At 44.0% G+C, this 12,755-nt stretch overlaps 1 protein-coding gene across 3 annotated transcripts in view; it reads left to right on the top strand.

Moving 5' to 3' along the window:
- Positions 1-12,627, top strand: part of lypd6b (LY6/PLAUR domain containing 6B) — a 277,746-nt gene extending 265,119 nt beyond the window's left edge. For all 3 annotated transcript variants that reach the window (XM_085986691.1, XM_085986693.1, XM_085986692.1), the window contains exons 3-6: positions 4,341-4,483; positions 6,118-6,216; positions 9,723-9,853; positions 11,261-12,627. In XM_085986691.1, coding sequence (XP_085842817.1) covers positions 4,369-4,483; positions 6,118-6,216; positions 9,723-9,853; positions 11,261-11,431 — 516 coding nt within the window. In that variant the 5' untranslated portion in view covers positions 4,341-4,368 and the 3' untranslated portion in view covers positions 11,432-12,627. The remainder of the gene's footprint in view (positions 1-4,340; positions 4,484-6,117; positions 6,217-9,722; positions 9,854-11,260) is intronic.
- The last annotated feature ends 128 nt before the right edge of the window (positions 12,628-12,755 follow it).

The raw sequence follows: 12,755 nt of genomic DNA on the forward strand, positions 1-12,755 counted from the left end.
TAACCACGCAGCACGGTGGCATAGTGGTTAGCACTGTTGCCTCACAGCGCCAGGGACCCGGGTTCGAATCCGGCCTCGGGTGACTGTCTGTGTGGAGTTTGCAGATTCTCCCTGTGTTTGCGTGGGTTTCCTCCGGGTGCTCCGGTTTCCTCCCAGAGTCCAAAGATGTGCGGGTTAGGTTGATTGGCTATGATAAAATTGACCCTTAGTGTTAGGGGGATTAAATACGTGGGGTTACGGGGATAGGGTGGGATATGTGTTGGTGTTGGTGTAGGGGTTACAGGGATCGGGTGGGATATGTGTCGGTGCAGGCTCGATGGGCCGAATGGCCTCTATCTGCACTGTGAGGTTTCTGTGATTCTGTAATATCGCCCGTCTCCACCCTTGCCTCAGCTCATCCGCAGCTGAAACCCTCTTCCATGCCTTTGTTACCTCTAGACTTGACTATTCCAATGCACTCATGGCCGGCCTCCCACATTCTACCCTACGTAAACTACAGGTGATCCAAAACTTGGCTGCTCATGTCCTAGCTCGCACCAAGTCCCGTTCACCCATCACCCCTGTGCTCGCTGACCTACATTGGCTCCCAGTTAAGCAACGCCTTGATTTCAAAATTCTCATCCTTGTTTTCAAATCTCTCCATGGCCTCACCCCTCCCTATCTCTGTAATCTCCTTGCGCATCCCTGATTATAATCGCTCAACCATTGGTGGCCGTGCCTTCTGTTGCCTAGGCCCTAAGCTCTGGAATTCCCTGCCTAAGCCTCTGCACCTCTCTTTCCTCATTCAAGGTGCTCCTTAAAACCCACCTCTTTGACCAAGCTTTTGGTCACCTGCCCTAATTTCTCCTTATGTGGCTCAGTGTCAAATGTTTTGTCTTTCAATACTCCTGTGAAGCGCCTTGGGATGTTTTACTATGTTAAAGGCGCTATATAAATACAAGTTGTTGTTATGCAACGTTCGTATTTATCTTCAATTAGGTTCATGCTTGGAAGGTCAGAAGAATTACAATGGCAATGATTCAAATTTTTTGGCTGAGTATCATGCCTCCTCTTCCTCTCCCCCACCCCAACATGGCCATAGAACTCCAGGTGCTGCCAGGACAATGCACCATTTGTGACTGAATTGCTGGCAGCATCTTGCAGCCTCACTCTTATTTACAATGCAAGTTGCTTATTACAGGCTGGCGTGTGCATGCCTGTCCAATTTACCCCTCCTCCCTCAGTGGCAACCCCGCGGCAAGGCAACCACGACACGCAAACTTAGACAAATGGCAGTAAAAACAAATTGAAACACCCTGAGCAGCTGTAGGAACAGAGAGAGAGAGTGGGAGGACCAAGAAGAGAGAGTGGGAGGAGCAGAGACATAACCAGGCTTATATAACTTGAAATAACAACAGAAAATGCTGGAAAAACTCAGCAGGCCAGGCAACATCTGTGGAGAGAGAAATAGGGGTCGATTTTCGTGGAGCCGTCAGGCGGGGTTTCAGGCGTGTGGGGGGGGGGGAAATCCCGATTTCGGGGGTGCCGACACCATCCCGCCCAAAACCCCGCTCCACGCAACTTTCAGAGGCAGCGGGTACCCGCCCCGCACTGGGACCCGCCGACCCCAGACGGGAAGGGATTAGTGCCAATTAACCGCCTGTTAACAGGTAGTTAACAGGCAGTTTTTAGCCTAATCCCTAGGTGAGTGATGGGTGCATGAGTGCAAAGGTAAGTGTGTTTGGTGTGTCTAAAGTGTGTAAAGAACTTTTACTTACCTGTACTTACCTTCACAGCCTTTCTTCCTGTAGGCGTCGGGAGCCCAACACTCACCCGGCACTTAAATGATTTGGATGAGAATGTAAAAGGTATGATCAGTAAGTTCGCAGATGACACGAAAATTGGTGGGGTGGTAAATTGCGAGGAGGAAAGCCTCAGGCTACAGGACGATATAAACGGGTTGGTCAGATGGGTGGAAAAGTGGCAAATGGAATTTAACCCTGAAAAGTGCGAGGTGATGCATTTTGGACGGACAAATAAGGCAAGGGAATACACAATGAGTGGTAGGACCCTAGGAAGTACAGAGGGTCAGAGGGACCTTGGTGTACATGTACATAGATCTCTGAAGGCAGCGGAACAGGTAGATAAGGTGGTTAAAAAGGCATATGGGATACTTGCCTTCATTAGCCGAGGCATAGAGTATAAGAGCAGGGAGGTTATGATGGAGCTGTACAAAACGCTGGTGAGGCCACAGCTGGAGTACTGTGTGCAGTTCTGGTCGCCTCACTATAGGAAGGATGTGATTGCTTTGGAGGGGGTGCAGAGAAGATTCACCAGGGTGTTACCTGGGATGGAGCGCCTCAGCTATGAAGAAAGACTAAACAGGCTGGGGTTGTTTTCCTTGGAGCAAAGAAGGCTGAGGGGGGACCTGATTGAGGTGTACAAAATGATGAGGGGCATAGATAGGGTAGATAAAGAGGAACTTTTCCCCTTAGTAGGGGGGTCAATAACAAGGGGGCATAGATTCAGGGTAAGGGGCAGGAGATTTAGAGGGGATTTGAGGAGGAACTTTTTCACCCAGAGGGTGGTTGGAATCTGGAACTCACTGCCTGAAAGGGTGGTAGAGGCAGGAACCCTCACAACATTCAAGAAGCATTTGGATGAGCACTTGAAATGCCATTGCATACAAGGCTATGGACCAAATGCTGGAAAATGGGATTAGACAGGACAGGGATGGATGGGCGGCGCAGACACGATGGGCCGAAGGGCCTCTTTCTGTGCTGTAAAACTCTATGACTCTATGACTTAAAGCTGAATGGCTGCGATCTGTGAAAAGTGGCAGCCTTCAGCTTTGAGTGCTGCTGAGAGTTCTAACTGAGTCTGTGCAGAAGGACTCATGTCAGAACTCAGACTGTCAGTGTTTCACAGCTTCAAACAGCTGTGAAACACTGATATTTCATCTGTCAAAAACTCTTGACAGATGAAATTGCAGTCTGTGACGTCACCTGTTGCCGGGTGGCCCTTAATTGGGCCGCTGGGCGGGCTCAACAAGGTCAATCAAAGGAAAATTGCACGGATTGGCCAGACGTTGATGTAGGCGGGACTAAAACCCGAAAGTTGTAGTCCCGCCTTCTTCCCGACAGCTTCGGGAAAATCGACCCCATAGAGTCAACGTTTCGGGTCGAAACCCTTCTACAGAACTGAGAGCAAAGGTTCCTGCCTTTTCTCTCAGTTCTGTAGAAGGGTTTCGACCCGAAACGTTGACTCTATTTCTCTCTCCACGGATGTTGCCTGGCCTGCTGAGTTTTTCCAGCATTTTCTGTTGTTATTTTGGATTTCCAGCATCTGCAGTATTTTGCTATCTTATATAACTTGAGTTGTCCCTGTGTCCATTCGCGTGCGCATTTTGGCTGCTGCTCTGGACCCAAGCCCATCACTGCTATTTCTCCTTATGTGGCTTGGTGTCAAATTTTGTTTTTTTAACACTCCTGTCAAGCACCTTGGGACGTTTTACTACGTTAAAGGCACTATATTGTTGTTGCGGTAGTGTGTGTGTGGTATGCAGCATGCCATGCCGATGACTGATGCTGCTGGTAGTTTAACTCGAGCAAGATTTAAGTTAAACCACAACTGATCGCGGCCCCCAAACCTAAGAATCAGCTTCTTACCCTGGATATTAATTGGTCGATTAAAGCAGCATTCACATCTGTTGAAGGTAATACATTTACTTTTGAACTACAGTATGTGGATTTGACCTGTGCATTTTAAGGAGTTGTCCAGTTTTTCCACATCTAGTATATCTGTGTCCAATATTTGACTGCCCTTAGATTTCTGTTAAATGACTCGGACTGTTCAGTAAAGTTGTAATATTGGAAAAGAAGAGAATTCTCATTTTACTTTGTAATCATTGCAAGGCCTCTAACTTCTGATAGACAATGTTTGCTCATGCTGTACATTCCCAGAATGTGTGTGAGCTTTAATGCCAATATTTGAAATATTAGCCAGTCTGGTCTGATAGCTATAAAAGAGTGCTGGACTCTTGCCTTGAAGACCCAGGTTGATATTCAACAATCTGCCTCCAAGAATGGATGGGTTTGCCAGACTTAACCTGCTCATCGTGTTAGGTGGGAGCGGAGTAGGATTCCATGCCAGAACATGAAGCACACTAAGAAATGGTATGGTCAGTGTCCACGGAGGTGTCTGCAAGTTTGACTCTGCGTGTTGGGGGAGGGAAAGAAAGGAAAGAAGGAAATAGCAAATGGGGACACACATGGAAACATTGGTAAGTCTTGGAGAACTCAGTATATTATTTATAGTAATTAACTCCTCTATTAGAATGTAATGTTTTCTTGTTCTTGTAGGTGCAGCTGGTGCTAACGCTGAGAGACTATGCCCATAACGCGCCATCCTACTAGAGTGGTCCTCTTCCAGCTCCTCATCCTCCTAGTGGACTGTGCGTTTACCAAAAATGTCAACTTTCATAACGTGAGGCCACCAATGACCCGTAAGTAAATTTAACGGCCACACATAGCGGAGGTTCTTGTTATCATTCTGGCATCCGGGCTCTTACATTCACAGTATGTTGGAGTCAGCAGGTTACTTATTCACTGCTCAGCATTTCTTTCCACACTACAATGTGTATCTATATCAATATCGATATGGCCAAAGCTCATTACGAGCATGCCTGAGGAACTTATTAAGAAAACACTCACCAATATCATGACTATATTGCTTTCAAGGTTCAAGGTTACCGAGGTCATGTGTTCCTTCATCACAACAGGGTTCTCTTAATCTGTGGCTTAGTTGGTAGCATGCTAACCTCTGAGTCAGAAGGTTGTGGGTTGACACTCCAGTGCAGTGCTGAGGGAGTGCTGCACTGTCGGAGGCGTCGTCTTTTGGATGAGACGTTAAACCGAGGCCCCATCTGCTCTCTCAGGTGGATGTAAAAGATCCTATGATGCTATTTCGAAGAAGAGCAGGGGTGTTATCCCCGGTGTCCTGGCCAATATTTATCCCTTGATCAACATCACTGAAACAGATTATCTGATCATTATCACATTGCTGCTGTGTGCAAATAGGCTGCTGCGTTTCCCACATTACAACAGTGACTATGCTTCAAAAAGTACTTCATTGGCTGTAAAGGGCTTTGGGACATCCGGCGGTTGTGAAAGGCGCTATAGAAATGCAAGTCTTTCTTTCTTTAATCTGTTATAAATAACCCCTGATGCGGACATATGGTTTTCCATTATAATTGATACTGGAGAATTTAATGGTAGTACTCGGAATGTTACTGAAGCACTCGATGCAACTTCTAAAGGATTCACAAAGTGATTATTTTTTTCATTTTTACTGATTTGAAACATGAGTGCAGGGAACTGTGAAACTACCATTAAATTCTCCAGTATCAATTAGAATGGAAAACCATATGTCTGGATCGGGGGTTATTTATGAGGGATTAAGAGAACCCTGCTGTGATGAAGGAACACATGATCTCGGTAACCTTGAACCTTGGGAGCAATATCGTCACGATATTGGTGAGTGTTTTGATGATAAATTCCCTGATGAATGTTCACTCTGTATCCATTATAGCCCATTCACTTTCATGGTCCTTATTCCTGTTATTTCACAACAGTGAAAATAAATATGACACTGGTGCATTAACCCTTCGGGTGCAACAGGTAAGTTTACACGTCCAGCTGCTGTAAGGGGCATTTCTGGAGTCAAATCATTGTTGCCTATCAAAAGCACAAAGAAAAGTGAGACTGCCTCCTGCTGGGAATGTCGCCCCGCTTAGCTTTGTTGTTGGACCAGGCCTTGGCTCTGGATTCAGGGTGCATTTACACTATAGCCACAGCAGTGGGAAGGAAGCTGCATCGCTCCAGTGTGGCAGTTGTGGTGTGAATGCACCCCTTCCCATTCACTCTCGTCTGTAGTATGGGGAAAGTGTTTTTTTTTCAAAGGCGATGTCAAGTCGGCGATACAAATCTACTGGTGTGGTTAATTCAGAGCTCGTGTAAAAGTATATACTTTCCGTACTGATCATCCCAGCACCTTTGCAGTGTTCCAGCTAGCTTGTCTGTTCTACTGAAAGATTAGCTGGCCCCAGTTTCCTGAACTTTCTCTCTCTATTTTTCACAGCAACGCCATTTCCAAACAGCTTCAAGTGCTTTACATGCAACAATGCTTTGGACAATTATGAGTGTAACAGATGGGCTGAAGATAAATGGTGCCCTCAGCGTGAGTATCTTGTAGCCAAAGCGATATAGTTGCTCAATTCAACAGGCTTCTTATGGGAGATTTACTGCTTCTGGTCTGATTGATAGTCCAAAGGCCTTTTTGTAAATAGTCCGTTTCAATAGCATTGACTGTCTGTTTTACTTTGAACAATTAAGAAAGGGCTGTAAGAGGTCAGTCAGTGTAACAGGATGTTTTAGGGCGGTAAGTCAAAGAGTAATGTACAGTTCTGATGCTTACTTCTTAAATTATTTCACTCAATATTTAAAGTTATAGATAACAAAAGCCTGCATTGAGCCAGCTGTTGAATTTATTGTTACAATATTTGGATATGCCTTAGAAAGAAATAATGATCTCAAATTGAAATATAAAGGTTGGCTGCTTATTATTAGCATTTATTGTTTGGCAGTCTTGCCTTTTTCTTTAGTCCTGTGTTGGAAGGAGGAGTTAGATGGCCTCCCTCATGGTATGGTAGCATAGTGGTTATGTCACTGGACTAGTAATCCAGAGATCTGGACTAATGATCTGGGGACATGTAGATCATAATCCCACCACAGCATCTGGGAAATTTAAATTCAGTTAATTAAATATATCTGGAATAAAACTACCAGATTGTTGTAAAAATCCATCTGATTCACTAATGTCCTTTAGAGAAGAGGAAATCTGCTGTCCTTACCCGGTCTGGCCTATTTGTGACTCCAGACCCACAGCAATGTGGTTGACTCTTAACTTTCCTCTGAAATGGCCTGGCAAGCCACTCAGTTGTTTCAAGAAGGTGGCTCACCACCACCTTCTCAAGGGCAATTGGGGATGGGCAATAAATGCTGGCTTTGTCAACAACACCCACATCCTGTGACTAAATTTAAAAAAGACTGTGTAGTACAAGGCTCAGTTGTCATGTGATGGTGGCCTGTGCTGTTGTTGGGGATGGGAGGAGTGTACCAGTGCATATTGGATGATACTTTTATTCCAAGCCGATTCAATTGTTCCTGTCAGGGACACCAAAGGTGCAGCCAGATTAAAGCTGCACTAATTTGCACATTAAATACTTCATATATTTTTAATAATTATTTTCAAGCAAAATGGTAAATATTGCACCAATCAGAATTTGTTCACCGTCAATTAGAAATATAGGCCGGAATTTTCCAGGGGTCAGCAGGCAGGATCGGTGGCTGGTCGGGTGGGAAAGTGGATTTTTTTTGACAGCGGGTCGGTACCCTACTATCAACCTGCCGCAACTCGCCTTGCCCAATGTCAGGTCTGTCAGCGCTGAGCAGACCCGACAGGCAGCGGCGGGTGACCCAATTAAACTCATTAACATCTAGTTGACAGATCATTAACAAGCTTTTATCACTTTAACTTCATGGCCATGGGAACCACGCTGTTCAGGGACCACGGCTGTCAACCTGAGGCGGGAGTTCAGTGGCCATTGTTCCAGCTGATTACTTGACAGCTTCATATGTACAGTAAAAGCTCCCACCTGGCAGATTATCACTTTCATCAGCCACAAGCTGTTTCTCAGTCCATTTCCAGCACAGATTCTGCAGACTTTCCACTTTTCATCCAGTATCACCTCATTGGAAGAACTCTCTCACCATTGACAGAATGCTTCTGTCATCTCTACTTCACCTGCCATCTATTCCATCAACATAGGTGCCTTTTGTATTGTCTCACCTTGGACCTCAGAATCGGACCACGATGAGCCCCAACACCAGCAGCACCAGGCATAACAGCAGCACCAACCTTCTCCAAAATCATCTGATGCTGCACAGGACAGAGGGCATCAGCACCCGAGCACATTGCTGCCCTGGAGGCCAGAGATGGCCTCACCATGGCCAGATTTACTTCACTTGATGCTGTACACCCCGGCTGCCACATGATGCGCCAGGGTGCCACCACCCCACACCAACACCATAAAGCATCCCTACAATGGCCAAGCCATTCCTTTCACAATCATGACCATTGCGGGGGGTACCGTTATGTCTCACCATTCACTGCAACTCATTAAGCCACTTCCAAAGGTGCACACAAATCTGTCCAAGAAAGCAAAGTGTTGAAAATAAAGGTTTCAATGTTTGACAGCACATTAACAGAAACTTTACATGAAAATTGGTTAAAACACCCAAGTGGCTACCCATACGTGTTATTCTGAAGGGTTTCTTCAGGGGGGAAATGTCTAAAATGATGCCAGGAGAAGGGATAGTTCTAAATTAGCCAAGAATCACTGCCTGTTTAGCATTACAGCAACTTCCACATCTGTATATATTTTTCTTCTCATCACATCTGGACTGATTTTTCATTAATTCTTTAAATCTTTATTAACCCATTGTCTGTGGAGCAGTATTTCCAGGCAATTGGCTGCCATGACAAGCTGGCTTTGTAAATGATAAAGAATAATCTACTGGAGTGAGTTTAACAAAGCTAAGCCTCATAGCTGAGTCATATGGATCAGGAAGATCCCAGGCTTAACCCCTGGTTTGTGCTGAGTTAGCTAAACTCAGCTGGGATGCCAGAAGGGGTGTTCGACTACTAATCCAGTGAGTGAGAGGTCAAATCCCACCAAGGCAGTTTTATGGGGAATGAGCGGAGGGAGTGGGACTAATTGGATAGTTCCTTCAAAAGAGCTGGCACAGACACGATGGGCCGAATGACCTCCTTCTGTGCTGTAAGATTCGATGATAGAAATGGCCTCAGTGCCCCTTGGCAAAGGGGAAACCAGCCAAGAGACCCCTACGCATGTGGAAACTTCAGGTGAAGGTGGGCTCAGGTTCAACCCGAAACCTTCGAGTCAAACAGCCTTCCGACACTCCCTGCCAAGGCTCATAAAAAATGGAGAAGAACTGGAGGGTAATTAGTGCCTGCAAAAGCATACCTTAGCAAGTAATAAATGACATTGAGAGAGAAGGGAAGAAAATTTGCAGAAAAAGGAGAGAAAATGAATCATTTAGTGCATACTTTCAGTGATAACTTAATTGCATATGATGTATGAAGCAACATAGAATGCTCATACTTCAGATTGATCCTGACAGAAGCTTCATTATATCTGGATCACCTGCGGAAACTCAGTAAAGGGAATACCTAATAATGGGACCTACTCTATGGGTTTATATCTGAGAATAAACTAGTATGAAAAGTTGTCAAAAGGTAGTGAGCACTTTTGCACGATAAAGGCCTAATGGAGAAATATGCAGAAAATGTCATGACCAAGGAGTAAAGGTATGTGACCTGGAGACATTGTTATAGCTTTAACTAGGTATTAGTAGGGTAGTAATTGTCATTCCATTTGTGCAATAAGCTGTTCTTTATTTGCCTAAAAGGACCAACGTTAGGAATTTACACTTTATGAGCAACTAAATGGTTTTTTTTATGGGCAGGGTAATGTTTATTTCTATATAGAGAAAAACAGAATTCCTGAGAAACTTTGGATGACTTGTTTTTATGGCTCCAGAGTGGTTTGTAAATGGCAAAATAGTCCTAAATCTTCATTTTTTTGTCTTTTTATGGCTCAGATACAGAGTATTGCCTTACGGTCCACAGATTTACAAGCCATGGCGGGAGTGAATCGGTCTCAAAGAGGTGTGTTTCAAAGGAGGAATGTCATTCTGTTGGCTGCCATCACATCAGGAAGTTTGGTCATACGGTAAGTACTGGCACAGGCATGATGGACCGAATGGCCTCCTTCTGTGCTGTAGGATTCTATCAAGTATATAACCAAAGGTGCCCATGTATTAACTAGTGGGCAGTTCTGCCAGCGCTCCCTGGTTATACAATGAGTAAATGAAATTACAAATAAATTTCATCTTTGTCTGGACAGAAATAGCAATACTTTTGAAATGGTGCAAAACAGCTGTTGGTGTCCTTGATAGGCTCAGTTTTAAACCTTTGGTTGTCTATAGTTTATCCACCTGTATGATAGATACTTACATGTGGGATATGTTCCTAATCTCATCCCTTTCAAGCATACTTAACTGTAACAAATCCTAACGGTGATCCAATATGATTGATGTTATGGGACCAAGTGGATAGTTTTTTTCCGAGAGATGTCACACAGACAATGCAATGTTGGGCTATATTTGTCTCTGTTTGCTAATTTTAGCACAAAAAGTAGAAGTAAATATAAAGCAGGGGACACTGCTTTATGCTCACACCTACTTTATCACTAAAATTAGAGAGGAAAATTTGCCCCTATATCGAGTCATAGAAATTTACGGCACAGAAGGAGGCCATTCAGAGAATGGTGATTTTTTTTTCTCTTTATCCAAGGATGTTTGTGCCTGGAAATGGAACGATTTCCATTTTGGGAACCCATTACCAACATCAAGCACAGTTTGATGTAAAATACAAAATAACAACAGAAAATGCTGGAAAAACTCAGCAGGTCAGGCAACATCCGTGGAGAGAAATTTGAGTTGACGTTTCGGGTTTGACCCTTCTTCAAAATACAGTTCCTTCCACTTTGTCCCTAACACAGATTAAAACCTCCCTTTTGCACCATTGTAGCATTTTCTATTTCCCAGTGAAGCCATCCTTGAGGTACCTGTGACTGAGATTGGCAAATTAGAGACAATTTTGTCCTATTGTACCCCAGTGCCCATTTAAAAACCGGTTTGAAGCTGCTCAAATTCACTTCACGTTGGACTCTTACAGTCAACGTAGAGAGATGACTTCCTTCCTATTAGCCTCAGCTGGATTTAAACCCTGGCCTGAAAGGCAAAAGGACAGTGCCTATACCCTGTGTACCACACCCCCCCCCCACCTCCTTTGCAAAACATTCTCCAAACTTATCAGCTGGCTTTTCTATATCTAATATTGCCAGAAGTGCGGCACAACTCTTTGACCAGTTATGAATAGATACAATTTAAACAAAATGCGTTGGGTTCTGACAATTTTCTCAGTAGATCTGTGCAGCCGCAAGCAGTGAAGTATCCTGGAAATGAACGGCACTCGGAACAGATGGCTCTTATGTATGCACTGGTAGGCTATAATTGGAGGCGAATGCAACTTCAGTGGAAACGTTTAATCAGGAAGCATTTTGTTTTTGTTTCAGGAGTGCATTTCCTGTTGTGAAGGGATGATCTGCAACATCGACGTGCCAACGAACCACACAAATGCAGTGTTTGTGGTTAAACAGCTCCACAGGTTCTCATCATCGAACAACAATAGGTCGCTGAACATAACCTGGATCACAGCAGCATTACTAGTTGTTCTGCTGGTGTGACACCACAGCAAGCAGAGGCTAGTTCGATTCTTTCTGCACATCAGCCATATTGACCGATGCCAGCTTTGGACTTTGGAAAAAAGGCGTCTTCTTCAAAATATTCCCAGATCTTTGCCCCGGCCGGTGATAAGTGCATTGCGTCATTTTGTGCACTGACATCACAAAGACTGGACTTGGAGCTGATCTGATGTGAGAAAGTGCTGTTGTAACAGACTGCTGACCTCGGGTCAATGACCCTTAAGGGTCAAATAAGGAAGGTCACAGGACATTCAGCACACTCTTATAGAAGATAAATACAGATTTCCTTTTATAATTTTGAGTCCGTTTTTCTGCCCTCTCTTCCCCTGCTGAAAGTATTGATCAATTGGCAAGGCATAGCGTCATGGACACCGGTTGCCTTCTGGCACCTTGTCTAAGTGGTTGTAAATCATGCACGAACTATGGCAGTGCGTGTCTGCAAGCTATTCGATCATGGACTATCACAGCCATCCTTAACTGGTCTTCATACATGTGCACTTCCAGCGGGAGTTACTAGAGTTCTGGAGCAGAAACCTTGACCAATTTTTCCCCATCTTAACCCCCGGTGTACTGAGGCCAGGTGGAAATCAACTAACTCAGGAATGACCAAAGATTGAACTTGGGATCTTCTAGGTTTGTTTGGATTAACTACTCGCTGGATAAAGTCAGAGGAGCAGAAATACAGATTTTCAGCAGTAAATTTGCAGACATTTTGTACAATTTTCTCAAAACTGATCACAATGTATTTCCCCCCTTTGTCTGCAACTGCTGTTTATGTTATAAAGCTATTTCTATGCTGATAATATGGCGGATGGTAGTTGTCGGAAGTAAATTTCTTCTACACAAGGTAAAATTTCGTTTAGCAATAAGATAAAAAGAAATGGAAAAACTATCAGCCATAAAAACATAAAGCAATAGCATTTATAACTATTTAACTGAGACTGATTTCTTTGGTAATATGTTATGGTTGAAGGTAGATTTTGGATGTTTGTAAACAATATGAAAGCCCTGGCTGGTGGTGTCCTACTCCTTTGTGATCAGAGGATTAAATCATAATAACAGGCAATTATTCCTTGAAGTCATGCTCTGTATCTGAGGATAGGTGTTTTAAACAAAGAACGGAAGAATGAAAAACACATCCACAAGCATTTTACACAATAAATTAATTTTGGACTGGATTGAGTGTTATTATTTGGACAAATGCAGCAGCCATTCTGCAGTAGCGACATCCCACAATACTCTTGGTGCTTTAGCTTGCGGGAAGAATATTGAGCAGGACTCTTTTGCTGCTCTTCTTTAAACAGTG

Source organism: Somniosus microcephalus, chromosome 4, assembly GCF_052327205.1.
Source record: "Somniosus microcephalus isolate GS21.2 chromosome 4, FLI_Smic_1.0, whole genome shotgun sequence".
Classification (NCBI taxonomy): domain Eukaryota; kingdom Metazoa; phylum Chordata; class Chondrichthyes; order Squaliformes; family Somniosidae; genus Somniosus; species Somniosus microcephalus.